The sequence below is a fragment of the Pelobates fuscus genome, chromosome 6 (genome assembly GCF_036172605.1).
Source record: "Pelobates fuscus isolate aPelFus1 chromosome 6, aPelFus1.pri, whole genome shotgun sequence".
Lineage (NCBI taxonomy): Eukaryota > Metazoa > Chordata > Amphibia > Anura > Pelobatidae > Pelobates > Pelobates fuscus.
The window spans coordinates 54,173,897-54,201,815 of NC_086322.1; the positions used below are offsets into that span (position 1 = coordinate 54,173,897).

General features: G+C 37.9%; 1 protein-coding gene across 1 annotated transcript in view; it reads right to left on the reverse strand.

Moving 5' to 3' along the window:
- Nucleotides 1-15,927: 15,927 nt before the first annotated feature.
- Nucleotides 15,928-27,919, reverse strand: part of LRPAP1 (LDL receptor related protein associated protein 1) — a 28,467-nt gene continuing 16,475 nt past the window's right edge. Inside the window, exons 5-8 of the mRNA XM_063459853.1 lie at nucleotides 23,382-23,537; nucleotides 19,825-19,907; nucleotides 18,948-19,124; nucleotides 15,928-16,742 (exon numbers count right to left, since the gene is read on the reverse strand). Of these exons, the coding sequence (XP_063315923.1) occupies nucleotides 16,674-16,742; nucleotides 18,948-19,124; nucleotides 19,825-19,907; nucleotides 23,382-23,537 (485 nt within the window). The 3' untranslated portion in view covers nucleotides 15,928-16,673. The remainder of the gene's footprint in view (nucleotides 16,743-18,947; nucleotides 19,125-19,824; nucleotides 19,908-23,381; nucleotides 23,538-27,919) is intronic.

Sequence of the window (27,919 nt, forward strand, 5' to 3'; positions counted from 1 at the left end):
AAAGCATGCAGAGGAGAAATGAAACAATCAGGGTTATTCAAAGGTGCAGTGAAAGTGATTTCCTAATTTAATGTCAAACTGAGAAATTCTTGAAACCAGCTATGCTTTTATTTTAGCTAATTTGGCCTTAGATTTAAAAATCACTTTGAATTCCTGCTTTAGTAAATAACCCTGTATGTTTCATTTTCTGCCCTTCATTTGCAGTGTTGGCCTTGTTCCAATTGGATTTTGATGCCATTTGATAACTCTTCAGTATAATTTTAAGAAAAAAAAACCCAGAGTGATTTTCGATGTTTTATGCATTTATGTAAATTACACATACATGGCTGTCCTTTTCTTAATGATACATTCCAAATGAGCAACTCTAGATCTGTCCGAGGGTACACAGTGACATGATAGAGGAACACATGAATGGGATACGGGGTTCTCCAGGCCAGAACGACTTTGACATTGGGACATTGAGACAAGATATCACGTTTAAGTTTTAAAGTAAGGAAAAGATTATACGTTCTTAGGAAGAAACATGTTGAGTGTCAGAGGTGATAGGCATTACAACTGTCCTATGATGTTATTGATCCATGTCTATGTTAACCTGCACTTATTATGTGCGAAAAAGGGAACAAAACCGGTGTGACTTCAGTTTGTTCCGTGCTCTTACTTTTAGATCCAAGTCTACAGGGAGTGCAGAATTATTAGGCAAGTAGTATTTTTGAGGATTAATTTTATTATTGAACAACAACAACCATGTTCTCAATGAACCCAAAAAACTCATTAATATCAAAGCTGAATATTTTTAGAAGTAGTTTTTAGTTTTAGCTATTTTAGGGAGATATCTGTGTGTGCAGGTGACTATTACTGTGCATAATTATTAGGCAACTTAACAAAAAACAAATATATACCCATTTCAATTATTTATTTTTACCAGTGAAACCAATATAACATCTCAACATTCACAAATATAAATTTCTGACATTCAAAAACAAAACAAAAACAAATCAGTGACCAATATAGCCACCTTTCTTTGCAAGGACACTCAAAAGCCTGCCATCCATGGATTCTGTCAGTGTTTTGATCTGTTCACCATCAACATTGCGTGCAGAAGCTACCACAGCCTCCCAGACACTGTTCAGAGAGGTGTACTGTTTTCCCTCCTTGTAAATCTCACATTTGATGATGGACCACAGGTTCTCAATGGGGTTCAGATCAGGTGAACAAGGAGGCCATGTCATTAGATTTTCTTCTTTTATACCCTTTCTTGCCAGCCACGCTGTGGAGTACTTGGACGCGTGTGATGGAGCATTGTCCTGCATGAAAATCATGTTTTTCTTGAAGGATGCAGACTTCTTCCTGTACCACTGCTTGAAGAAGGTGTCTTCCAGAAACTGGCAGTAGGACTGGGAGTTGAGCTTGACTCCATCCTCAACCCGAAAAGGCCCCACAAGCTCATCTTTGATGATACCAGCCCAAACCAGTACTCCACCTCCACCTTGCTGGCGTCTGAGTCGGACTGGAGCTCTCTGCCCTTTACCAATCCAGCCACGGGCCCATCCATCTGGCCCATCAAGACTCACTCTCATTTCATCAGTCCATAAAACCTTAGAAAACCATAAAAGTCTTGAGATATTTCTTGGCCCAGTCTTGACGTTTCAGCTTGTGTGTCTTGTTCAGTGGTGGTCGTCTTTCAGCCTTTCTTACCTTGGCCATGTCTCTGAGTATTGCACACCTTGTGCTTTTGGGCACTCCAGTGATGTTGCAGCTCTGAAATATGGCCAAACTGGTGGCAAGTGGCATCTTGGCAGCTGCACGCTTGACTTTTCTCAGTTCATGGGCAGTTATTTTGCGCCTTGGTTTTTCCACACGCTTCTTGCGACCCTGTTGACTATTTTGAATGAAACGCTTGATTGTTCGATGATCACGCTTCAGAAGCTTTGCAATTTTAAGAGTGCTGCATCCCTCTGCAAGATATCTCACTATTTTTGACTTTTCTGAGCCTGTCAAGTCCTTCTTTTGACCCATTTTGCCAAAGGAAAGGAAGTTGCCTAATAATTATGCACACCTGATATAGGGTGTTGATGTCATTAGACCACACCCCTTCTCATTACAGAGATGCACATCACCTAATATGCTTAATTGGTAGTAGGCTTTCGAGCCTATACAGCTTGGAGTAAGACAACATGCATAAAGAGGATGATGTGGTCAAAATACTCATTTGCCTAATAATTCTGCACTCCCTGTAGAATTGACCTCGAAAAGCATGATCCAGGGTCAAAGTGTGTCACTTTAAGTTCAAATTCTGCTCAAAATCTGTGTAAAGCACTAGTTCTGTTACACAGTGGATTGTATTGCTTTTTCAGTTTTAAGTCTTTGACGAGATTAATAAATTATCGGAGGCAGAACAGAGTATTGACTGTCTGGTGCTAATTCAATGCTGAGATAAAGAGGTTATGGATGTTAATTTGGTCTGCAATCAGTTAACCCCAAGTTCTGCATGTGGATATGGAACTGAAGTATCTGGTAAGCATCTCAGTATATTAAACCGTCACCTAAACAGTGCAATCAAATCCTATTTAGCAGTGAGGGACACCTTAAAAACCTACAATATATTTATTTATTTTGTAAAATGCGTGTTTGCAGACTTCAATAAAGAACACTTAAGACATTTTATCTTAAGTGTTAGTTATGTATCATCAAATAATGGATTGTTATACTTGACATAAAACATATTTGAGTTGAAAGCCGATTAAATATCACAAAGCATGGGGCTGTAGTATCCTTTATTGGCTTTGTGATTAAGTATGTGTCAGCCTTGGTAGCACAGTACTTCATTCTCTGCACATGTAGATAGAATGATGTGCACTAAAATAGTTTTGTGCATGTATGTTCAAATACATACATGGACATTGCAGTACATTCTTTATATTGTACAGGACACTGAAAGGATTACTCAGGACATGGACAATTTGGTGCCAAACACCAGTAGAAATAAAATGTAAAAACCCCCATCAAAGTGGGTATATACATACCACTACGGTATATATTGATTCACAATTGTATAAATAAAATAAAAACCATGGTATAGTATATTAATCAATCCACCCATTCATAAAGCCAATGAATACCTCACTCACAAACAAATATGCACATAAAGATAAATGTGTAAAACGAGCTCAATCAGAATCCACTATTTACAAAGATCTCCAACCATCCTCTTGGCCAGTTGTCACATATGAAACATGGATTTAATTTGGGTATGACTTGTGTATATGTGGCCCTAGCCACACTATTAATTTTAAATCACATGTTAACTTACTTTAAAAGTTTTTATTTCCTGCTCTGTAAATTGAACTTTAATTACATACAGGAGGCTCCTGCAGGGTCTAGCAAACTATTAAAGGTGTACTACAGGGGCAGTAAAACCACCATATATTTTTTTAAAAAATTGTTATTATCCACCAAGAAAGAAGGAAAATGAAGAGTAGTCATTAATTAGCTCGGGTGGCGTATGTAAGCTTAATGTGCTAAGAGAAAAGTTAGATCATAAAGCAAGCAAATAATGGCTATAATGACATGTCTACGCATAAAGCAAGTTGCCATAATAAGAACAAAGGATACTTATTAAACATGGTGGCTGGAACTATGACATGCTAAGTTATCATGCTTGATAAACCACTGAGGCCCATATAGAAACATAGAAACATAGAATGTGACGGCAGATAAGAACCATTCGGCCCATCTAGTCTGCCCAATTTTCTAAATACTTTCATTAGTCCCTGGCCTTATCTTATAGTTAGGATAGCCTTATGCCTATCCCACGCATGCTTAAACTCCTTTACTGTGTTAACCTCTACTGATATAGATTCTTTTAAGCAAACAAATAAGTTTGAATGACTATCTGTTCCTGTCCAAATTAGAGATGATTAAATTGCGTATACGCAGAAGTAAATTCACACTGACACATGGAGTTCAGGTTAAAAGAACTTCGAGAAAATGTTATGGCATCTGGTTAAAAAGCGGGCTCGCAGACCCTTATAAAAGCAATATTACATCATCATAGAATATCAAGATAACAACAAATAAACATTATTAATTGGATTAGGTGTTAAGTGGTTAAGTCAATACCCTCCCATCAATATTATTAATTGGTCTAGGTGTTAAGTGGCTAGTTGGGCATCCTCCCATCATGGGATGTCGTCATCTTTGACACGGGAGTGGACATAAGATACAAGCGCCATTGTTGTTTAGCACGAGGCTCGCTCGATGGGAGGGGGGATCTGGCAGCCAGCCATTTTGAGTACTTGGCACCATTTAGCTTCAAGGTTAGTTTCTCAAGCTTTAGTGAATAGACATTTTATTAGTACAGTTCTCATGATCTAACTATGGCATACAATGTTTCATACTACAGGAACTTGACTGTTCTGGTGCTGCTCATAACCTTCTAGAAAAGCATTTCCTTCTAATATTCTAAATACTGTTAGGAAAAAGAATAATAGTCAATCAATAATAGGTAATTTAATAATTCTACAACAGTCCCCCCTATAAAATGTTAGTCACTAAAAGATAAACTATATATGTTAGTTCCAGAAGACATGTTAGCCCAAAGGCACAAAACCCTATGAAGTAACGGTTCCTAAAGTCTTTTTAGTTCTTCAGAGGGACATCATAAAATAGACAAGCTTACATTACCATATGGACCTGTGTTATCTGGAATATAGGCACAACAAGTCATGGTGACAGGTAGTATTTTACATACACCCCCCTTCTCAGCTAGAATCATGTCTAAGGCCATTCTGTTCTGGAAGGTCATCTTGGATGTGGCCTGCAACTGTTCGGCCAAGCCCTGGAGGGCATCTCTGGTGTAGTTGACAAAACGTTGTTGGTTGCAATAGATATAATAAATGCAAATCAAAATATTATTATTATTAGCAGTGACGGTTGGGAAAATGGACTCAAACTTTTCTTTAACTGCAAAATCATCTGGTACCCCCCTTGGCACACCTATGGCATCAATATATATGTATATATGTGTCTAACTTCCCTTTAGAGGGGTGCTCCTTTTTTTTTCTGAAGCATGAATGTGGTGTGTCAAGAGTACCTTGTCACTCTTCCGCCACTTCCCCCTGGGAAGTGGCGGAAGAGTGGCCGGAGCAACTTTTCTTCAAAATATGATGTCAGGTAGAGGCAGAGTTGTCTGTGGGCGGAAATGTCTTAGAGAAGTAAGGTGCATTGGCTGGATACAATAGAGAATAGAATTAATATCATGAGGAGCAAGAATTATTAGGACCGGCACTAGAGGTGCCACACCACTGGGGGCTGCCATATTGGATGTGGGCACGACTTGAGCAAGTTGAGGCAGGGTAGGCGTGATCGGGGTAGGGGGTGTGGCAATGGAAGGTACATGGGAAGTGGCAAGTGGCTGAATAGGGCGGAGTTGCATGGCAAGGGTAGGAGAATGGCCTGGCCATTTGGGCAGATGCCAGGGCGGGGCACGGGTAGGGCGGAGGAGATGGGTAGGGATTAAGAAGGGAGGAAGCATATAAAGGATATAGATATGGTGGTGGGGAGATGTAGGAATGAGTAGCGGGTGGAGTAGGAGGGGGAAAAGGTGGGGTAGGAAGGCCATGAGATGGGAGGAGGAGGAGAAGGTGAAGTAGGAAGGACAGGAGGAGTAGGAGGAGGAGAAGGTGGAGTAGGAAGGACGGGAGGAGTAGGAGGAGGAGAAGGTGGAGTAGGAAGGATGGGAGGAGTAGGAGGAGGAGAAGGTGGAGTAGGAGTAAGAGGAGGTGGGCAGGTAAGGGAGCAGACAGGTGAAGAAGCAGTGGAGGTGGGCAGGGTTGTGGATGGGTTTGAAGGGAGGAAAAGTGGACGGGAGAAATGGATTGGAGGGGGAGGGTGGTAAAGGAGAGGATGAGGGTGAGGAGATCTATAGGACTGATGGGGGGGGGGGAATAAGGATCCATCAGCATTCAATACCAGGTAGAAATGAGGAGGCAGGTAGGATTCTCTTCCGCTATGGAGGCTGCAAATAGCCCATGTACAACAACTATTAACTGACCCTATGCTTTCCCTAGAGAAAAATAATAAAAGGCTAACAAGCACATCTGTCTGAACAGGCCTCGAACGCTTCACTCCGTGGGTATCCCGCAGTGGCTAATCCACTACTTCTCCCACACCAGACTTTTGCCCGTAGAGACAGACGCTATCCCTGACTCTTTCCTTCTTTCTTTTATTTATTTATTTCTAACATCTCAAAATATAATTCTTACATACATCACAAATATACATTATCACAATTTTATGTCTCGCAAAAGAGATAAAACTTATTCTACTCTTCACTGATAATGTATTAAAACATACAAAATAGACAAATAACATTGTTTTCTGCGAAATAAATGAAAGAGATAATGGAGATTTTGTTAAGCTTTATAAATAGCTATACATTAATTCACCTTTCTTGTTTTCCAGTTTCTGGCTGTTAATGACAATGTACAATGTAATAGAGCAGCAGGAAATGCTAGCAGAATGCTTGGTTGTATAGGGAGAGGTATTAGCAGTAGAAAGAGGGAAGTGCTCATGCCATTGTACAGAACACTGGTGAGACCTCACTTGGAGTACTGTACACAGTACTGGAGACCATATCTTCAGAAGGATATTGATACCTTAGAGAGAGTTCAAAGAAAGGCTACTAAACTGGTTCATGGATTGCAGGATAAAACTTACCAGGAAAGGTTAAAGGATCTTAACATGTATAGCTTGGTGGAAAGACGAGACAGGGGGAATATGATAGAAACATTTAAATTCATAAAGAGGGAATCAACACAGTAAAGGCGGAGACTATATTTAAAAGAAGAAAAACTACCACAACAAGAGGACATAGTCTAAAATTAGAGGGACAAAGGTTTAAAAATAATATCAGGAAGTATTACTTTACTGAGAGGGTAGTGGATGCATGGAATAGCCTTCCAGCTGAAGTGGTAGAGGTTAACACAGTAAAGGAGTTTAAGCATGCGTGGGATAGGCATAAGGCTTTCCTAACTATAAGATAATGCCAGGGACTAATGAAAGTATTTAGAATACTGGGCAGACTAGATGGGCTGAATGGTTCTTATCTGCCGTCACATTCTATGTTTCTATGTAATGCACTTGCTGCTAGTAACAGATCTGGAATCAATACACTATAATGCCCAAAGTCTCGACTTATATGTATATGCAATAATAAAATATCTGGGCTTACATAAAAAATTATGTTAGTCAGTCTTTAATCTTGGAGGCTATCATTATCCAATAAAGACAGATTGGAGCACACTCCCACCTTATCCATTCTCCATAGTTTATGCCAGTACCCAAATCCTTATTCCATTTGTTAATAGTTATGCTTATAATGTTTTCTGGTTCCTTTTCAATTAGATCAAAACATTTTGAGACCAATCTTTAATTGTATTACCATTTGTTCAAGAAATCTTTGTTTATTAGAAATTTCTTTTAGTAAATATTCTTTAAGATAACCCTTTTTCCAGCATGTTATCAATTTTTGTACACAAAGTTAAAACACATTTGTTACTTACACGTGAATCGATTTATATATATTTTCTATCTACATATTAACCATCACTTGTCACAGACACATTTCTGATATAGGGAAACAAATAGCAGGATTATTTTAGTAATTGTAATTTTCTTGTTCATAATATGTAGAGTACAAGGAAAACAACATATCATAAGACAGGATTAGCATGATAGGGGTAGGCCTCTTGATAGAGGCAGCCATGACAGGGGCGTGGAAGGAAATGATGAGAAAGGAAGAGACTGGAGGTAAGGGCAGAAGTAAGGGCAGAAGTGATGTCACCTTAGGGCCAACCTTCTTTTGTACTAGGGGCCATTTTCTTTTAGGGCGTTTCAACATCACACTATATTATAGCTAATAAAATAAATCAGAGAAGCAACATTCTGTTCAGCAAAATGAAATACTAAACTATAAACAAACCTGGCAGGTTAAGTAAGACAGTTGAAAACAACATGCATCTAACAGCCCTGTAAAGCTGTCTCTATACATTAAAATAACATGATGCAAAATAAACTCACGGAATTCAACCAATCTCCCCCATCATTCACCAGCCATTAATCACTTAACACGTCCAAATATTCCTCTATTCTTGTAGCAGATTCATTTTCCTGACCTCCGTAATCATATACACCAGTCTTTACTTTGCATCGCGAAAGAAAATACAGCCTCAGAAAGGTGGAATGCATTCTTGTGAGCTAGTCTCCCCCACGATCCTCACTGCCTTATCACAAAACACAATATATATATAAAGCGCTACGGAATCTGTTGGCGTCATATAAATGGCAACAACAATAACAATATACAAACCCTAGAAACCTCTTATACGACACATCACTCCTTAACCATCCTATCAACTCCTATGTAAATAACAAAATACACAATTAGAATATTTTCTAGCAAAAATTCCATTGCTAACTCTTATCAGTAGCTTCTGAATAACTCTACGGAACACTGAAGAGACAGACCTGAATCGCAAGCATGTCACCCCCCCTCTTCCCCCCCTCGCGTCTCACAGAAGGCAAGGAGGGAGGGGTGGGAGGAAGAGGGGGAGAGGAACAAGAGAGAGAGAGCAAGCATGAATTTAACCATGTCAACGCTGTACAGTAACAAGACAGAAGGACAATTACATTACAATTATTGCAAGCAAAGAGACACAAAAACATTTACCCATACTATAGTAGAAAGTAATATGGCCATGTACACATTAGAATAATCATATAAACAGTAAGAAAGAGCAAATCGCTCCTGATCCAGTCAGGTCAATCATAATATAGTAATAATCTCAGTGAAACTCAATACAAAACCCCAACCCTCTACTAGGGTGGTCCTCTGCCATCTAATGGCTAACACAAAATACAAAAAACCCCACAGCATTTAAGATTGGGGTAGGGTGGGGACCAGGGATGGTGACCGTGGTCAGCTACATTTCGGTCATTACTGACGGGATGATGGGAGTGGTCACCTCCCGGACATAATAATGTAATAATAGGGCGCTGGCTGGGAGAACTTCCCAGTAACACAATTATTATGATATACATACATTCTTAACCCTTTGTGATCAATTTCTTCCTTAACCCAACCTTCCTGCTGAATAGCTCTTGCTACTCTGTACCAGGCTTCTGCTGTACGAAGCAAATCATTATCTGTAAGCTTGCCTCTCTTCTCTGTCAGTAATCTGCGCCAGCTCTCTGGCTGTAATCTACCACATGAAGGTACAGCAATTCCACACACTTTAGTAATCTTTTCAACTTTCTTAACCATCTCTTCACCCTCTCTGTCTTCAACTAGATCACACGCTAACCAGCCCTTACTGGGCTTATCTAACCCCTGTCCCATTCCCCCTATAAAAGGTGTCCCAGATATAGAGGAAGAGAGAGAAACAGAGTGTCTACTATGCTTGACTGCTACGTAAGGGTGGGTCCCTACGTACGTCTTCCCAAAACGTAGACTAGTCACTTATTCCGCCTACCCGAGGTAGCCACGGATTGGAGCGAGGTGAGAAGTGTGTGACCAATCACTTCTCTCACAAAGAGAAATAGGAGGGGAAAGTGTAAATAACACAGGAAGTAGAGTAAATGTAAAAAATTAAAGTAGAGATAGACACAGGAGTTTGAATGACTCCCAATTAAGACAACATTTCAATTAAAAATACAGTGCATGCATCACAGTTCAAATAAATTCAACAGTAATCCCTTTCCTTTACTCATGTGGCCAAAGCCACCTCCCTCAACCTCGTAGTGTCCCCGCTCGGAGAACGACTTCCTCAAGTCTCACTACCAGCGGCGACGGAAAACAGCTAACACCGGCCCGAGTTCTGTACGCCTCCCCCGTTACAGTGGTCCGGTACCCGTGACCACCACTTCCCTCACTCCCGTAGTGCCCCTACGGACCACCCGTAAGTCTCACTACCACGTGGTGATGGAGACAGCAATGCCTGCCCGAATCCACGCGCCACAAATAAAGGAAAATTGGAATGCCACCAGCCTCAGCGCTCGAGGCTGGAGGGTACCACCTCTCTGCAAGCAGAGCAATGTGCACAATGAGGCTAGCTAGGCTATCAAAGTGACACCAAAGGAACCCCCAGGAAGCTATGAGTCTACACAAACCTCCACAGATCCCTCTCCCTTTTTTCCTTACTGCCACAGCCACGTGGCACCTAAAAAGGGCAAACAGGCAAAAGAAGACCCCCAGGAAAACTTCCACAGGTCCACCCCCCTTTTTCCTTACAGCCACGTGGCTCCTAAAAGAGGTAAACAGGCAAAAGAAGACCCCCAGGAAAACTTCCACAGGTCCACCCCCCTTTTTCCTTACAGCCACAGCCACGTGGCTCCTAAAAGGGGTAAACAGGCATTCACTCTACCCGGGCACTAAGCTAAAAACAAAACAAGGCAAACACACCCAGGCAACAGATAGTCAACATGCAGGTAAAATAGGTATTAACAAATAAGGTATAGGTTCTCTGGGCAAGATATTACCTGTCTTTGATGTCCTCTTGGCAGCCAATCACAGACACTGGGACAGGTAAATCACAGGGAAAAGGAACATACCGGCCAGGCCAGGTGCTGCAGCAAACTCTACCGTGTATTCAGAGGTGATCAATCTCCTTCCTTCCCCCAGGATTCATCCACCCAGCGTCTTCTTGGACGGCTGCCAGATAGGTCATAACCCAGAGCCCCACATTGGGCGCCAAATTGATATAGATTCTTTTAAGCAAACAAATAAGTTTGAATGACTATCTGTTCCTGTCCAAATTAGAGATGATTAAATTGCGTATACGCAGAAGTAAATTCACACTGACACATGGAGTTCAGGTTAAAAGAACTTCGAGAAAATTGAATGGCATCTGGTTAAAAAGCGGGCTCGCAGACCCTTATAAAAGCAATATTACATCATCATAGAATATCAAGATAACAACAAATAAACATTATTAATTGGATTAGGTGTTAAGTGGCTAGTTGGGCATCCTCCCATCATGGGATGTCGTCATCTTTGACACGGGAGTGGACATAAGATACAAGCGCCATTGTTGTTTAGCACGAGGCTCGCTCGATGGGAGGGGGGATCTGGCAGCCAGACATTTTGAGTACTTGGCACCATTTAGCTTCAAGGTTAGTTTCTCAAGCTTTAGTGAATAGACATTTTATTAGTACAGTTCTCATGATCTAACTATGGCATACAATGTTTCATACTACAGGAACTTGACTGTTCTGGTGCTGCTCATAACCTTCTAGAAAAGCATTTCCTTCTAATATTCTAAATACTGTTAGGAAAAAGAATAATAGTCAATCAATAATAGGTAATTTAATAATTCTACAACACTACTACTTCAGCTGGAAGGCTATTCCATGCATCCACTACCCTCTCAGTAAAGTAAAACTTCCGGATATTATTTTTAAACCTTTGCCCCTCTAATTTAAGACTATGTCCTCTTGTTGCGGTAGTTTTTCTTCTTTTAAATATAGTCTCCTCCTTTACTGTGTTGATTCCCTTTATGTATTTAAATGTTTTATCATATCCCACCTGTCTCGTCTTTCCTCCAAGCTATACATGTTAAGATCCTTTAACCTTTCCTGGTAGGTTTTATCCTGCAATCCATGAACCAGTTTAGTAGCCCTTCTCTGAACCCTCTCTAAGGTATCAATATCCTTCTGAAGATACTGTCTCCAGTACTGCGTACAATAATCCAAGTGAGGTCTCACCAGAGTTCTGTACAATGGCATGAGCACTTCCCTCTTTCTACTGCTAATGCCTCTCCCTATACAATTAGATGGGCCGAATGGTTCTTATCTGCCATCACATTCTATGTTTTACCTTTAAGTCCTCAGAAATAATCACCCCTAAATCCCTTTCCTCAGATGTTGAGGTTAGGACTCTATCAAATATTCTGTACTCTGCCCTTGGGTTTTTACATCCAAGATGCATTATCTTGCACTTATGCACATTAAATGTCAGTTGCCACAACTCTGACCATTTTTCTAGTTCACCTAAATCATTAGCCATTTGGCTTATCCCTCCTGGAACATCAACCCTATTACATATCTTAGCATCATCAGCAAAAAGACATACCTTACCATCAAGACCTTCTGCAATATCACTAATAAAAATATTAAAGAGAATGGGTCCATGTACAGATCCCTGAGGTACTACACTGGTGACAAGCCCAAGCTTCGAATATACTCCATTGACTACAACCCTCTGTTGCCTGTCACTCAGCCACTGCCTTACCCATTCTACAATATTGGAATCCAAACTTAAATATAGCAGTTTATTGATAAGCCTTCTATGTGCAACAGTGTCAAAAGCCTTACTGAATTCTAGGTAAGCAATGTCTACTGCACCACCCTGATCTATAATTTTAGTTACCCAATCAAAAAAATCAATAAGATTAGTTTGGCATGATCTCCCTGAAGTAAATCCCAATATACTCTGTCAACGTTGTATCATATACAGTACAAATCATAGCGAACAATACAGACAAAATAAAATTAAAAAAAGCATACCAATGAGTATCTCATGACAGCTCATTCAATCTGAGTTGGGCAAGATTGCGACTAATAACAGCTGCAAATTGTCTGGTAAGTACACAAGGAGGATTTTTTAAATATATATTTTTATTAATGTGTTGAAAACCTTTTGAAAAAATATTTTTAAAAGCTTAGCCAAAAATATTAACTTACGGCCTAAATTACACAATAACATGATTTCTTAGAATGGAATAAGTCAGTAGCAAGAGATATGGGGACATGTGTATATACTGAGTAGCTTGTGAGTCAGTTACATAATTAAGATTAGAGGCAGCAGAAGGAACATGCTATCAAATATGGTGGAGCATGGGTGGGCGGATGGGTTAGTGGTAGCAAAAATGTTTGCTGAGTGAAGTTGAGGCGCAGGTATGAATCTGGAGAAAGAAGGAATGTTAAAATTAATTAAAAGTGGTTTGGTACAGGTGAACCCTACTTACCATGTATGTATGTATATATATATATATATATATATATATATATATATTGGACATAAAATGATAAAGTAAAACACATATCACCATGTACAAATCTGGGGATGTGATGCCAGGAACATTTTAATTTTTTTTTTTTACTTAATCCATGCACCATAACTACTGAAATGAGCGGTGGTGGTTAATAAACAATCCATTTTCCCTATAACTGTAACATGGCTCTATACTAACAAATTGTTATAGAAAGCACAAAACAAATCTTAAAATATACAACAAATATACATTAACATGCTGACTTTTGTAATTTTTTTTTATATTACCAAATGCATAGCCATTACTTCAACTTCACGCAATTGTTAACTTACCATACACTTTAAACAAGTGCAACTAGGCTATTTTTTTTGTAGCGATATAACTTGCAGAAATTGAATTTACTCAGTTGATCAGTTTGTTAGACAGCTCCAGTACTTAATTTATCCTATTCTCACTGTGTGCAGTACTTTACCATTAACAGTAAAGCTGTATGTTCCCCTTCTGGGTTTTGATCTATTGTGAGATTTCAGACTAATTGTCTGTATTTGACCCTGCTGACAAAACAACAATTGTCCCATTTGTTTCATACAGAAAAGCAGCACAGGGGCTGAGATGTTAGGGACATGCTTCCGTGCAACATTTCACATGTGCAGATTTAAAAAAAAAAAAAAAAAAAGTTGCAATTTCATTTTGCATATTTTGAAAAACAAACATCAGAAAGACAAGACAATCCAACACATTTTCCTGTGAATTAACGTAATGCCCTAATCTCATCTAAGCAGGGCCCTTCTCACCTGACTGTCTATCACCTACTTGTATTTCTCAACTTTGTAACAGTGATGTAGAACGTCTGAGGAATAAGTTGTCACTCTAAAAATGCTAAAAGCCTTGAAGAAGACCTCATACGGGTGAAGCATTTTACATTTGATGGATAGACCTGAACATGGATGTGGGTTTAATATATTTAAGTTTATAAACAGCAGTGATCGGACTGATTTTTCCTACATACAATAGAGCATTTAACATTGATGGCCTGGCATATAAAATATGTCTGCGATTGTCCACAGTTGTTTGCAAGAAACAAAACACAAAAGTATAATGCACATACTAAAAAACGGGGAATAGCTCCTGCAGGGTGCTCCAGAAAGGTAGAGCAAATCCCTGAAGACATTAAAATGCAAGAAAATAAATATCCAGGCGCACCTGAGGTTTCTTTTTATTTGAAACAAGAAAGTGGAGACAACGTTTCAGCTCCTCTCTGAGCTTTATCAAGTCTCATGTATCAATACTTCATAAAAACTCAGAGAGGAGTGGAAACATTGTCTCCACTTTCTCATTCCCAAAATTAAATGCTTTTTAGAAGAAACCTCAGGTGTGCCTCGCTATTTCTTTACTTCCGTGTGATTGCCCACAGCTGAATATTATCGTTTAGATTTGCTTCTTTCAGTGGAGCTGTGTGCTTTCAATTACATTATTTTGTCAGGTTATTATCTGCTTCATGTATCTTAGTGTCTTTTCTAAATTTCTCCAGACATTCCAAAGGCAATTATCAATTGTTTATTTTCACATTTTGAACTGAAATTATCTACCTTGAGCTCAATGCATGGTGATGCAAGCAGCTACCCATAAAGTGGGCATGGGGATGGCTATTCTAAAAAAACCTTGGTTAATTGTGCCTAGAGCAACCTATTCAACTATATGATTGCATGTATCCCATTAGGTCATAATTTCGTCGAAGTTATCATGAGACAATTATGAGTGGCACACTTAGCAGTGGGGGTACTTTGGAAAGGTGGCACCATTGATGCGTGGAAGCAGACATTTTGCTTCAACTTACCTCTTAGGTAAAACCCCCGTCAAAAAACTTGTCACCAGTGTTTTATGCCATGACCAAAAAGAGAACTGTCACACACAAGGGTGACAGCTATGTTTGAATATGCCATATTTATAGATTTAAGAGTATTCAATCTTTCAGATTTTTCTTAAGTGATAATGTATTCTTTCATTGTTAGAAAGCACATTTTTCCTCATTTTTAGAATCTTTTAACTACTTGGTAAATCTGGGTTATTTCATTTGGGCATTTAGTAGATAACATGCAGTTGTACCATTATATCAACTAATAATTTGATATTTTGGCATGATTAACTTTGACTTGGACAACCCCACTCCCCCCCCCCCACCTCCCCAAAAAACAAACACAATGGTGGCTGGCTTATCTTTTCCCCAGTATAAAGTATTGTTTTTACAGATAAAAATATATCGAATGGACAAATTGCTACAATTATGAACATTTGTTTTATTTTGCAATAAATGTATTATGTTATGAAACTACATATTAAAGTAGGTCATTGCTGTTTTTTCCCCCATTTTTAAAACTTTAACAGAACAAATGTGTTACCTGACACAATAATCTGCCTTGACTCTTCTAAAAGCTTCTGTAATTTATAAATAAACAAACATTCTACTATTAGGTTTGTTATAAGCTAAAAATCATTACGAAGGACCAAACATCTAACAGGAATTTAGAAATGTTCTGTAAGCGTGCATTATTGTGCACATTACATGATATAGTCTGTAATGCAGGAAAGATTTCAGAATAATCAAAGAAAAAAACAAAACAATTCATATAAAATATTTATTTCAAGATCTCAAAAAAAAATTTTAGAATAATTTTAAGGAAAGAAAATTAATCTGAAAAAGAATGAAACAAAAAGGTGTAAAGAAACAGACAAAATACATAAATCAACCAATGATACTTTAAATGAAATTGCATCTTTGTAGAAAATGCATAGAGGACACATGAAATGAATCACATCTTTAGAGAAAGTTCAACTTTAACTGGACCACATGTGAACACAAAAAAAAATTAAAAAAACAAAATCACAACAATGAAAAACAAACTACCTGGTACCTTTTTTGCTTAAAATAAGATTTCACCACATGCTAATATTCTACTAATAAGTGATGAATAATTTGTCTGTAAAGCTTCTTAAAGCAAATTATGAAAACATTTTTGTGAATTTAGAGCCATGATCTCCACAAGCAAAACTAGAATTTAATTTGATCAACAGCAATTATAGATCTCTGCAGGCACCAAGCGAGGAAAAATTAAACACAGAAAAGTAACAGGGCTAAGAGATAATCCTTCATATGCAAATCTGTTTCTTTAAGTTGGACCTTATTTTTTATGTCAGAAAATGACTTTGTATCAGGACTAATAATAGAGTTAGACATTGACATTTGCTAAATTAGTAATTTATTAAAGTAACAGCAAATTGCACATTTGAAGCCAAAAAGCCAAAATGTGGCATTGTTTCCAGATTTCATCATCTAGTTTTTCAATTCTCGACAAATCTCAGTTTAGAGACATTGATCAATGGGTATTGTTTCCAGCCGAAATATATAAGCCTGATTTTCATCAATGACCTATACAGATGGAATACATGGACAACCTAAAAGAGGTTTAAATACAAAAACCAGGTGCTCTGCATATTAGCAAAGACGTTTTGACTTGTGGTCAAATTATGCTTGCAGCCTTCATTGTTTATCAGTAGATGAAATGATGCCCGTCCAGTAGGTTTTTCTTCGTCATTTACACCACTGATGATCCAGAAACAAATCATTCAAAGCTCATTGTGATTTAGTCCATCTTTGGAAACCCTGCTTGTGAGGTCCTGTAGATGCTTCTTCACCTATTTACATGAGCAAAAAAAAAAAAAAAGGATATAGTAAGGATTAATCATGCGTTTATACAATTATAATAGCAGATGTGTTTCTGGTAATCAACACTTTTCTTAAAAGTACATCATTTAACTTTTTTCACGTAATTCTCCATTTTCTTTGGAATGTATATTAAAGATTTGGCAAATTCCATTACAGAACCAGTTCAGTCCTGGCACAGGAAAGACACATACTGCATTGTTTGCGTCTCCACGCACCATGATCAATGACAGAAAAGGGCAGAGTTGAGAACAATAATTGATGGGGAGCCAAGATAGAAAGGTTAGATAGATTGCTATGTTGAGTTCAGACTTCACAAAATTAATTTCTTAAAATGTAAGGCATAAGGTAACATAATGTTAAAATCCTGGTAAGTAAGAGGTCCCCTTTAACATGGGTTAACACTTTAAATGCATACTTTAGTACTGGACGAGAATTTTTAGAGTACTATAATCATGTAAATGTATCTAGTCTAGGATTTGTGCTATATGGTTTATTTGATAAAAAAGCTAAGTTACAACCATAGTGCATTTTTTTTTAAATCATTTATTTTGATTAGACTTTTGCATTTCAAGAAGGAAAACATGGGGAAATACAGTCACAAAGTCCTGCGTTCCAGACATTTACCCCTTAAGGACCATTAGCGTCTATGCTATAACAATCTGTTTCTTAAGGACTTAATGGAATGACTTACTCAGTGACATTAGGGCTGCATAGATAATGTCTTTAGGGACCAGATTATATTTTCTCATAATAAATTATTTTATACGGGGCCCCCAGGTGGCCATCCATAAATGAAGCATAGACAAACTGCTTTTTCCTGCCTCGCGTGATTTATCTTGTCACATAAACTAAATAATGTATATTTTAATGGGACACTTTAGGCACTGCAACGGCTTCATTTTATTGAAGTGGTTACAAAATCTGGAGTCTTCTGGCACTGCCCTTCCATTGTACGTTGAGCCATTTTTATTTTGCTCAGTGAGAGTCCCCAGGAGCTCACCCACTCCATGTTGCTTGGTCTACTGAGGAAGCTTAGCCTAAGGAGCATCTAATCTATGGTTAATCCCTCCCTGGATTTCAGGTCCACGTAAGTTAAAACTTTATATAAAAATAAACAAATCAATAATTATGGATGTGTTGAAGCAACCTTATAAATATTTTTTAACCCTTGGGGGATGGGGGAAATCACCTAAACGGTGACTAGGACACTATAGGCTTTATGATTACAAATGTGTGTTCCTAACGCTATGGTGTTCCTTTAACCTGGCAATGGAAAAATATTAGTTTTGTAGAAACTGCAATGCTTAGATTGCAGGGTTAAATACACCTCTAGTGGCGTTCTTCCTTGTCCATAACCGAGTGAAACTCTGTGCTGGTATCAAATGCGCTCATAGCATAATTTAATTGGAGGAACGCAGCGTTTGGCTGTGCAGGTTTTTCTCCAAATCAAATGCTTCTCTATGAGAAGCATTGGATTGGAGGTGATCGTAGAAGATGTCAGCATGCATGCCATCTTCGAAGGTAGCGGTGGACTTTTGGTGCAGGAAAAGAGGTAAGTAATAATTAAACTTTCATTTTTCAGGACAAAGGGGTGGACAGTGATCACACTGCTAAAAAGGGAGCTAGAGTCCCAAAAAGCATTGTTATTTTTCAGACTGCAGGTTCCTTTTGACTAACATAACTTTTACATTCTGCTGCTATGTTTGGGATACACATTCCTCAAAATACCAGCAGAATATAAAAATCTGTACAGTATACTCTTGCCTTTCTATACCAATTACTCTGAAAGTGATGGAAATTCATTCAAAAGTAAAGGATAGTGCATAATATTTATTTTAGAACGCCCACCCCAATAAAAAATAAAAATCATTAACTAACCAATTGTATTTGAAATCCTAAAAAATTGCATACAAACAAAAAACTTAAATGTGCTTAGATTATAGACACATTGTTTATATACTATGTTGGCAATATACAAACAACCCATTTGTACTAACAGAATGTACTCGGACTTTACTTATGGTAAGTAGAGAAGAAGATTGTTTGAAAAGAGCATTCACTACATCTTATCCCTGACAAACTTGTGAGTGGAACGAATTTGTATGTTGTGAACCAATTGTCAAGTGATGCATAACATGTTGGTGCTTTAAATAAATAAATGATAAACAACGCACCTTATACCCCAATTCTTTGATCTTATCAGTAAGCATGTTATATTTCTCTTTGCTCTTTATTAGGTGTTCTTTGTCTCCGCTTTCTGCAATATGCTTTAGCTTTTCATGGGATATTTCCAGCTGGTTTTTGTAATGCTGATGTTTCTCCAGTTTTGTTTCAAAATGCTTTAATTCTTCCTAAAATAATAAAATATTAATAACAACAATGTATACATTTTCAGAAAACACACGCAAATCTGCAGTTTTAGAAATCTACTAATTCTAGCTGTCAAGTAGGAAGTGTTTCTACCTCACTCGCTTTCAACTGTACTTAAAAATGGAAAGGAGAAGTATTGGTTTCAGTGCTTCTCTATGAAGCATTTGTGGTGAATTACAAGGATTGCTGCGCACGTGCACTGCATCTGAATGAACCTATCTAGATATCCTACTAACATAGCAGAAGGCAAGCAGAGCTAGATGTATCACTTCAGCGATTTATAATTTATTTATTTTAGTCATTATTCATAATTACCAGCTTTCAGACTTGGTAGTCAAGAACAAACTCCAAAATGAGAACTTCAGGTGGATATCAATAGTGAAGAAATATTCAACTTGATTTACATGACAAGTCAAATATTGATGTACACAATACATCAATGTGTTAGTGCTATCAGGGGACCCAAGAAAAATGTCCCTGTGAGGACTGAAACATTGATCTCTTGTATGCATTTCTACTTGACAAGTAAATAAAATGACCTCCTTCCCCTCCCCCCCCCCCCGCCCCACACACTGTTGAAATCCAGTTAAGTGTGCTCATTTGGGAAGATAGATATTTTGAACATTCTAATGCCTATAAAAGAGCAGTATTCATTTTATTATTAATGAAGTCCTCCTTTACCTTAAATGATTCCAGTTCTGCGTCTGAGAAGTTTGCAGTCTTTGCCATGTCCCATAAGTCATTTACTCTAGGCTGAATAAACTCTGGAATAATTAAACAGGAGAACAGAAAATGTAACATACCTACTTTAAAGCAAGGAGTACAACGTTTCTTGGTTCCTACAATTTTAGAAGCAGACAATGGCCTACTGCCGGAAACGGGGAAGGGCAGGTTGGGCTTATTCTGGAGATGGAAAAAGAGGGAGAATGGGCTAATCCTGAAAATGAAGAGGGGAGAGAATAAGTAAATCTTGGAAAGTGGAAGTGGAGTGAGAGCCAATATCGACGATAGGGGAGCGGGTTCACACAGGCTGCGACATCTGCAGGAGTATGGACTACAAATACACACCAACACTCAGTGTAATCATGCCCCACTCACACCTCCTTATACAGGATTGCACAAATATGTACACACGTGCCTACCTCTTCCTCCCCCCAACATACCCTGGCATTAGTTATTCTCTGCTCTATCAATTGTACAACAAGAGGACATAGTCTTCAATTAGAGGGACAAAGGTTTAAAAATAATATCATGAAGTATTACTTTGCTGAGAGGGTAGTGGATGCATGGAATAGCCTTCCAGCTGAAGTGGTAGAGGTTAACACAGTAAAGGAGTTTAAGCATGCGTGGGATAGGCATAAGGCTATCCTAACTATAAGATAATGCCAGGGACTAATGAAAGTATTTAGAAAACTGGGCAGACTAGATGGGCCGAATGGTTCTTATCTGCCGTCACATTCTATGTTTCTATGTTTCTATGTTCTAGTCATTGTTTTAATCTGAAATCCAACTGTATTCTATTTTCAGATAATTATAGCTTCTATGGCCTTGATTTAATACGTTTTCCAAATGATTAAATATTGCTACAAAAGGTTCCAAGTAATTAATCTACAGAAGTCACCATTAAAGGAACACTATAGGCACCCAAACCACTTCAGCTCATTGAAGTGGTCTCGGTGCAATGCCCCTGCCCCCTTACGCCTGCAATTTAAATTATAGCAGTTTCTGTAAAACTGCAATAATTACATTGCAGGGTTATGACAGTCTCTAGCGGCTGTCAATCTGTAGATAGACAGCAGCTGCCCCAGTTATTCCTTAGGAGTATAAAGCAACTGCCCCCGAGCCCACAAATGTGGCCTGCCAGACATTGTGGTGTGGCCGCTGCACCGGCCCACTTGGAATAACAGTCTAGGCCTCGTGTTGAGAGGGACCATCAGGTGGTCAATCCAGATAGGAGCTCCTTATAGCAATGTATTTTTAGAGGTCTGGCCACGCTCTTAAAAAGCCGCAGCACTGTGAGGTCACTTCCTCCCAGCTAACAGAGTCACATGGGAGGAGGAGGGAAGGACAGAGTGGAAAAGCTGGGAGATCTGATTTCCAACAACCTCAGCCAGCCACTGGACCCCATGTTACACTCAACTTGAAACAGTTACAGGCAGGTTGTGTATGTTAAATTGCCATTGTGCCAAGTGCTGTGGAGAAATTTGGAAATTGACATTAGTTCATTTGACACATAAGCACTGTGTGCCACTGTGGCAAGTGCTGTGGGAGCAGTGTGACGGTGCATGGTGAACCTGTGGCCATATATTTTTGCTTGTGGTATATCAAATATCAAAAATATATTTTGTGAGTGTATGTTCATATACAGTATGTCTGTCATTGTGTTTGTGTGTCTATCAGTCCAGAAGTCTGTCGGTGAACGTGTTTGTTTAGGTCACCAACCCCCTCTGATTGTATTCTACTCGCCCCTTTTTCCCCCCAATGATGTGCCGTTTTCGCTGTAACTGGTCCAAATCCATAGCTGAGATTATCAGCCTTGATTATCTCATTCAATCAAATGCTTTAGAAACATAGAATGTGACGGCAGATAAGAACGATTCGGCCCATCTAGTCTGCCCAGTTTTCTAAATACTTTCATTAGTCTCTGGCCTTATATTATAGTTAGGATAGCCTTATGCCTATCCCACGCATGCTTAAACTCCTTTACTGTGTTAACCTCTACCACTTCAGCTGGAAGGCTATTCCATGCATCCACTACCCTCTCATTAAAGTAATACTTCCTGATATTATTTTTAAACCTTTGTCCCTCTAATTTATGTCCTCTTGTTGTGGTAGTTTTTCTTCTTTTAAATATAGTCTCCTCCTTTACTGTGTTGATTCCCTTTATGTATTTAAATGTTTTATCATATCCCCCCTGTCTTGTCTTTCCTCCAAGCTATACATGTTAAGATCCTTTAACCTTTCCTGGTAAGTTTTATCCTGCAATCCATGAACCAGTTTAGTAGCCCTTCTTTGAACTCTCTCTAAGGTATCAATATCCTTTTGAAGATAGGGTCTCCAGTACTGTGTACAGTTCTCCAAGTGAGGTCTCACCAGTGTTCTGTAATGGCATGAGCACTTTCCCATAGGAAAGCATTGGAAAGCTTTGAGCAAGAGCTGCAAAACGTGGCATCATCAGCATTACATCAATGCATCTCTATCAGAAAAGTTGAGCACCTCCATGTAGATCATGGAGACGCTGAACGTGGGTAGATAGAAGAAACTTTAGTGGCAGTTTGATTAACGGCCACTTAAGGTGTTGCTAGGAAAAAATGTAAATACTGCCTTTTCTATAAAAAGGCAGTGTTTACATTGAAAAGCCTGCAGGGACAGACTAGACACTCCATAACAACTACATTAATCTGCAGTGGTTCTGGTAATTATAGGGCCTCTTAAGAATTGCATTTGTCGGTAAAAAAAAAAAAAAAAAAAAACTGGCTCCTGACTTTTTTAGCAGGCTCCTACATTTAAAGCATTAAATAAACGATTTAATTGTGAACGTCTCTTTTGACGACTAAAATATTAAACCTAGCCTATGACCCTGCACAAATAAGGTAGGAATATGCAAATGCATAGTGGAGTTTGTGACACATTTTGATCACACTATGTTACTTTGCTACTTGTTGCCATCAGAGAGCACTCCAAACACTGAATCAAAGCCCCAGCAGCCTAGTCCTTGGTTTGGCAATGGTTCATTCAGATCCTACACCATTCACTGGCATAAACACTTTTGCTGTAAACCAGCAGGTCACCAAGAAGAGGGCATAGAGAAATGGGGAATTTTAAATCCGAAAAGTGGCAGTTTTACTTTGCTTATTGGCTCAACATGCTTGATGTTTAGTAAAAGTAAAAAACAAACAAAAAAACCAAAAACTTAAAACTATCTCCGTGGTAGGTTTTTCCAAATTGACTTAATAGTTGGAGGTGTAGAATAGCAAAAAAACACATATGCAAATGCTTATATATGTTATGAACCCACACATGCACACTTAAAAGTTTAAAATCAGGAATAGTATAGCTGCCAAAAAAATAAATACAAAAATTACAATTTAGGCAATGTTTGCCAAGTATTCAAGAATGATTTGAAGCTTTCCTTCCATTATTTGAAAACTCAAATATAACTTTCAAATGTAAAAGGCTTTAATTGTGATGGCATTAAAATGCACAATTAAATATAAAAGCAGTTTGCAGGAACATACCTGTGCCACCTACGAAGCCCTCGTGACTAAGTTTGCGCAAGCGTTCGTATCCTTGATTTATGCTCCTTAGCTTCTCTTTGAGATCTGAGTGCTTGCTATGCAGGATGTCCTCCTTAACCTCATACTCATCTGGGCTGATTACATTTTTATGGATCTCTACAACAAACAAACTAAAATATAAAAGAGGGACACAAACTTTTTTTTTTTTAAATCAATATTCTTTATTGTATATTTTGTAAATAAACCTACATGCACATTCAAACAAACAGTTAGACATGACTGTATATGGTTAACAATATCTCTTACACATAAGAGCGAATAGGTCTTATTATCCTATATACAGAACATAGTCTAACTAAAAACAATCATTCATTGCCAAGTCACCGGGAGAAAGGTCTGTTACCATAAATTTACCAATTAACCCTCCCCAAAAATTAATAAAATGATAAGCTAAGTCTTACTATGTATGGGTTCTGGTCAATTTGTCAGAATGGTAAATAGATGGCTCGAATGATACATTTTTCAATAGATTTATCAAGCTCTGAATATATCTGCTATTTCATTTAGACTTCTTATTGAGCCATTTTAATCCTTCTTCCATACTACACTGGAATAAAATTTAGTTCAAGTTTATCAAGCTTATGGAAACTTGATTTCCAGTGTCGCGGTAAAAAGAGTTTTGAGGCAAGAAAAAAAAAAAAACCAACACACACGAGTAGACATCAATGCATTTTTTTGGAAATATATTAGGCCAATTAATGATCTGTAAAATCCTTATTTCAAGTTTTTGTTCTATTTAGAATCTCCCCAGAATCTGAAGTTTATCCAATGTTCTATTCCATAGATTAACTGCGATTTTACAACTCCACCACATATGGAGAGAATCTCCACCCTCATGATCACATCTCCAGCACATACAATTAGAATTAGGGGTAAACGTATTAACTGAAGAGGGATCCAAGTACCAAAAATTGATCACTTTATATTGATTTTCAAGTATATTTACACAATGGATATCTATATTAAAGTTCTTTATAGCCTCAAGTCACTCGTCTCTACTTATCCCTTATGTATTTACTTATTCCATTTCACTATGTTCTTCTGAACATCTCCTCGTTTTATACATATTAATTGATAAGCTTTTGACATGACTTTCAGTACTAATTGCTCACAAAATATCTTTTTTTTTTTAAAGGCCCAATTTATGCTCGTCACCGATTACTACTGTCTTCTGTAAGAAGCCCTTGATTCTTAAAAAGGTAAAAATGTCCTTAACGGGTAGGTTACATTCTAAATTCAGCTCAGAGAAAGATTTCAATATTCCATTGGTGTAAAGGTCAGCCACTTTAAAAGATATCAGATTTGGTCCATTTATCTAAAGGAAAGAAATGTAGAATGTTTTTTGCTATTATACCGATACCAATGGTGTCAATTTTTTTTATCGTGCACTCCCAGTTTTCTTCTTTAATTTAGCCCAGACCTAAAGGTGACCCAAAATAAAACTGGTCTCTGAGATCTCGCCATTTATGGCTTTAAGTCTCCCAAATCAAACTAGTGAGATCCCGCTGTTGGCTCAAATGTCATTCATTCAATCTGGTACCAACTTTCTTCGCCTATCTGCGGGGTCTGCATCAAGTAAATATGGCCAATCATATTAGCGAAGTAATAATTTAGCAAAATTGGCATACCTAAACCACCATCCTTCCCTTGTAATTCTTGTAATAATGCGAGGCCTTTTGCCCTGTCAAACTAATAAAGAGACGCTCCTCTGAGCTATACTTCGCCAACTTTCAGGTATTTGAATGGGAAGGTTTCTAAACATATACAACCATTTAGGGATGATGTACGCTTTGATTGCAATTATCCTTCCACCCCAGGATAGATTTTTATCCTTTCATCCTTTTAGAGTATAGTTCATCTCCTTTAACCACTTAAGGACCAAACTTCTGGAATAAAAAGGGCCATACAATTTAATTCTAGGATGTCCCTTGCCTCTGGAGAGATCATAATCCCCAGGTATGTAAACTCTTTAGTCCAAAGACAGCCAGTCAAAGTATTGGCGCAACAGTATTTTTTTTTTTTTGAGTCTTCTAAATTGAGAGTCATAATTATTGTTTTATCGGAAATCAGTTTATAATAAGATATTTCAGAGTATTCGGTGATTACGTCCATCAGGGCAGGCAGAGACTCCTCAGGATTCTTAAGTGTAAAACCAGTGTCATCAGCATACATACTGACTTTATATTCTCTTGGTGGAACTAAATATCCATGGATTTATGTAAATTGCCAAAGGAGAAAGTGGGCATCCCTGCCTAGTTCTGTTCCCCAGATTGAACCAGACAGCACATATGTTTTGCCCAATGGTTCTAGCAATAGGGGCACTACACAAAGCTTTTATTGCCCTGCAGAAATGTTCTCCAAAGCCAAACACGTCATCATAAATCCCCAATTTACCCAGTCAAAAGCTTTTTCTGCTTCTAGCGCAATGGTGACAAATTCTTTATGTTCTTTTTTAGTTATATTGAGATTATCAATTAATCTTTTGATGTGGTTTATAGAGCTTCAACCGGGGACAAATCCAATTTATATAAGCCAAGAACTCTGCAGGGCATTTAGACTGATTAATAAAATCATTAAACGCTTGTGTAAAATCGGGGGCCATTTTTTCTTTAAGGATTTTATAAAAGTAGGATCCAAAGCCATCCGGATCAGGTGCTCTTATTTTTTAATGCACTGATAGCCCAATTGACCTCACTTAGATGGATGGTTTTATCTAGTATTACTTTCTATTCTGGGCTAATTTTAGGTATATGTTTACCTTCCAGAAATGGATCAAAACCACTGGGATTAATCATCTCTGAACAGTTATATAGCGATTTATAAAGCTGTTGAAACTTTGACCAATCTCTTTTGGTGCTCTATAGATATTGTTGTTATGAATTATTTTATCTATCCTATTCTCCGCAAATTGTTTTTTTTTTTTTTTTTTAATTTGTTGGTAAACATCCTACCTACTCTATTATTTTCATATACCAATGTTGTTTCAATTTTTCCAGATTATTAGAAATCCTGGTCATATTAGGTTCATTTATCTTATCCCGTGCATGCGTAATATTTTTAGCACCTTCTTTTGTGGGTCTATTCTTGTTACCGGTAATTTGTTTTAGTTTGTATAAAGCAAGGTGCATATCAGCCAAGGTTCTCCCGCTCACTTTATTTGCGTGTATACCCAATTAAATCGAAAGGCCCCTTCATTACAGCTTTATATGCAATCCAGCTAATGCCCGGATTTGCTTGTTTATTTTCCAGAAAATAAAAATCTGTCATCTGCTTGATATATTCTCTATTATTATTGCTACTCAGGAAGACCTCGATCATTCTCCACGGCCTTGGATCCTTTTTCTGGGTATCCTCTATTTCCCATATGACTGCGTTATGGTCTGACCAGTGAATGGTCTTCATAAGAATTTTCTTAATACAATTAACTAGTTTAGGATTACCAACTAGCATATCAATTCTTGCATAGAAACAATGTCTGTAAGAAAAATAATGTCATAGTCTTTCTCAATAAATATCCCTCACAAAGGTCACTTGCCCAATGTTATGTGCATATATATCGACTAGGGTATATAGCTCATTATCAAGTTTGCATATTAGAATATTATATCTAGCCTGTGGATCTCACTTCTGGTATATACTTTCATAAGAAATCCATCTCGCTATCTATATGACAACCCTTCTTTTTTTCCCTTCACTCGAAGAAGCCTTAATCAAGTCTGCCTTTTGCTTGCATAAAAATCTCTGACTTCACCCAATGGGTCTCTTGTAGAAAACAAAACCTGTATTTTCTCTTCTTTAAATCAGAGCTGTTCTTTTATAAGGGCTATTGAGACCTTGAGTGTTAATAGTAAGCATTCTAACCATCTTCCAATAAGTACAAATCGGACTTAATCCCGGTGACTAGCTTAGACAATACATAACGTACAAAATAAAACCGCATAGGGTCAACAAAGAACCCGTGCCCATTCCCCACTATCCATGTTCACATACATGGATGCCCTGCAAACGAACCCAGCACGCACAAGGAAAAACAAAAAAAAAAACAAACAAACAAAAAAAAGACTACAACCCATAGCTACTCTATACTAGGAGGCGCTATTAAGGTTTAGCCTGATAGAAGTGGCAACTTATATTCTGTGTTATATTACAAAGAGAGGAGAAAAAAAAAAGGAAGAAAATTGAACTTTTGTTCTAAACAATCAAACATTGCTAATTAAAAAAAAAAAAAAAAACAATACATTTTTAAAACCATTAAAGTCGAACATGACCGCAGGTGTATCCAATTACCACAATAAATATACTCTAAAATCGATCCGGTTGATAAATAATTTCAGCATGCTTCCCTTTAGCCTTTTTATATGTAATCCCCTTTGTGCGCTCAAAACAATTCTCCCCGCATGGGGGTTCAATTAATTCTTAAAACATATTCACAGTTTTGATACACTTAATTTTATTTATTTCTTTTAACCAACTCTCTC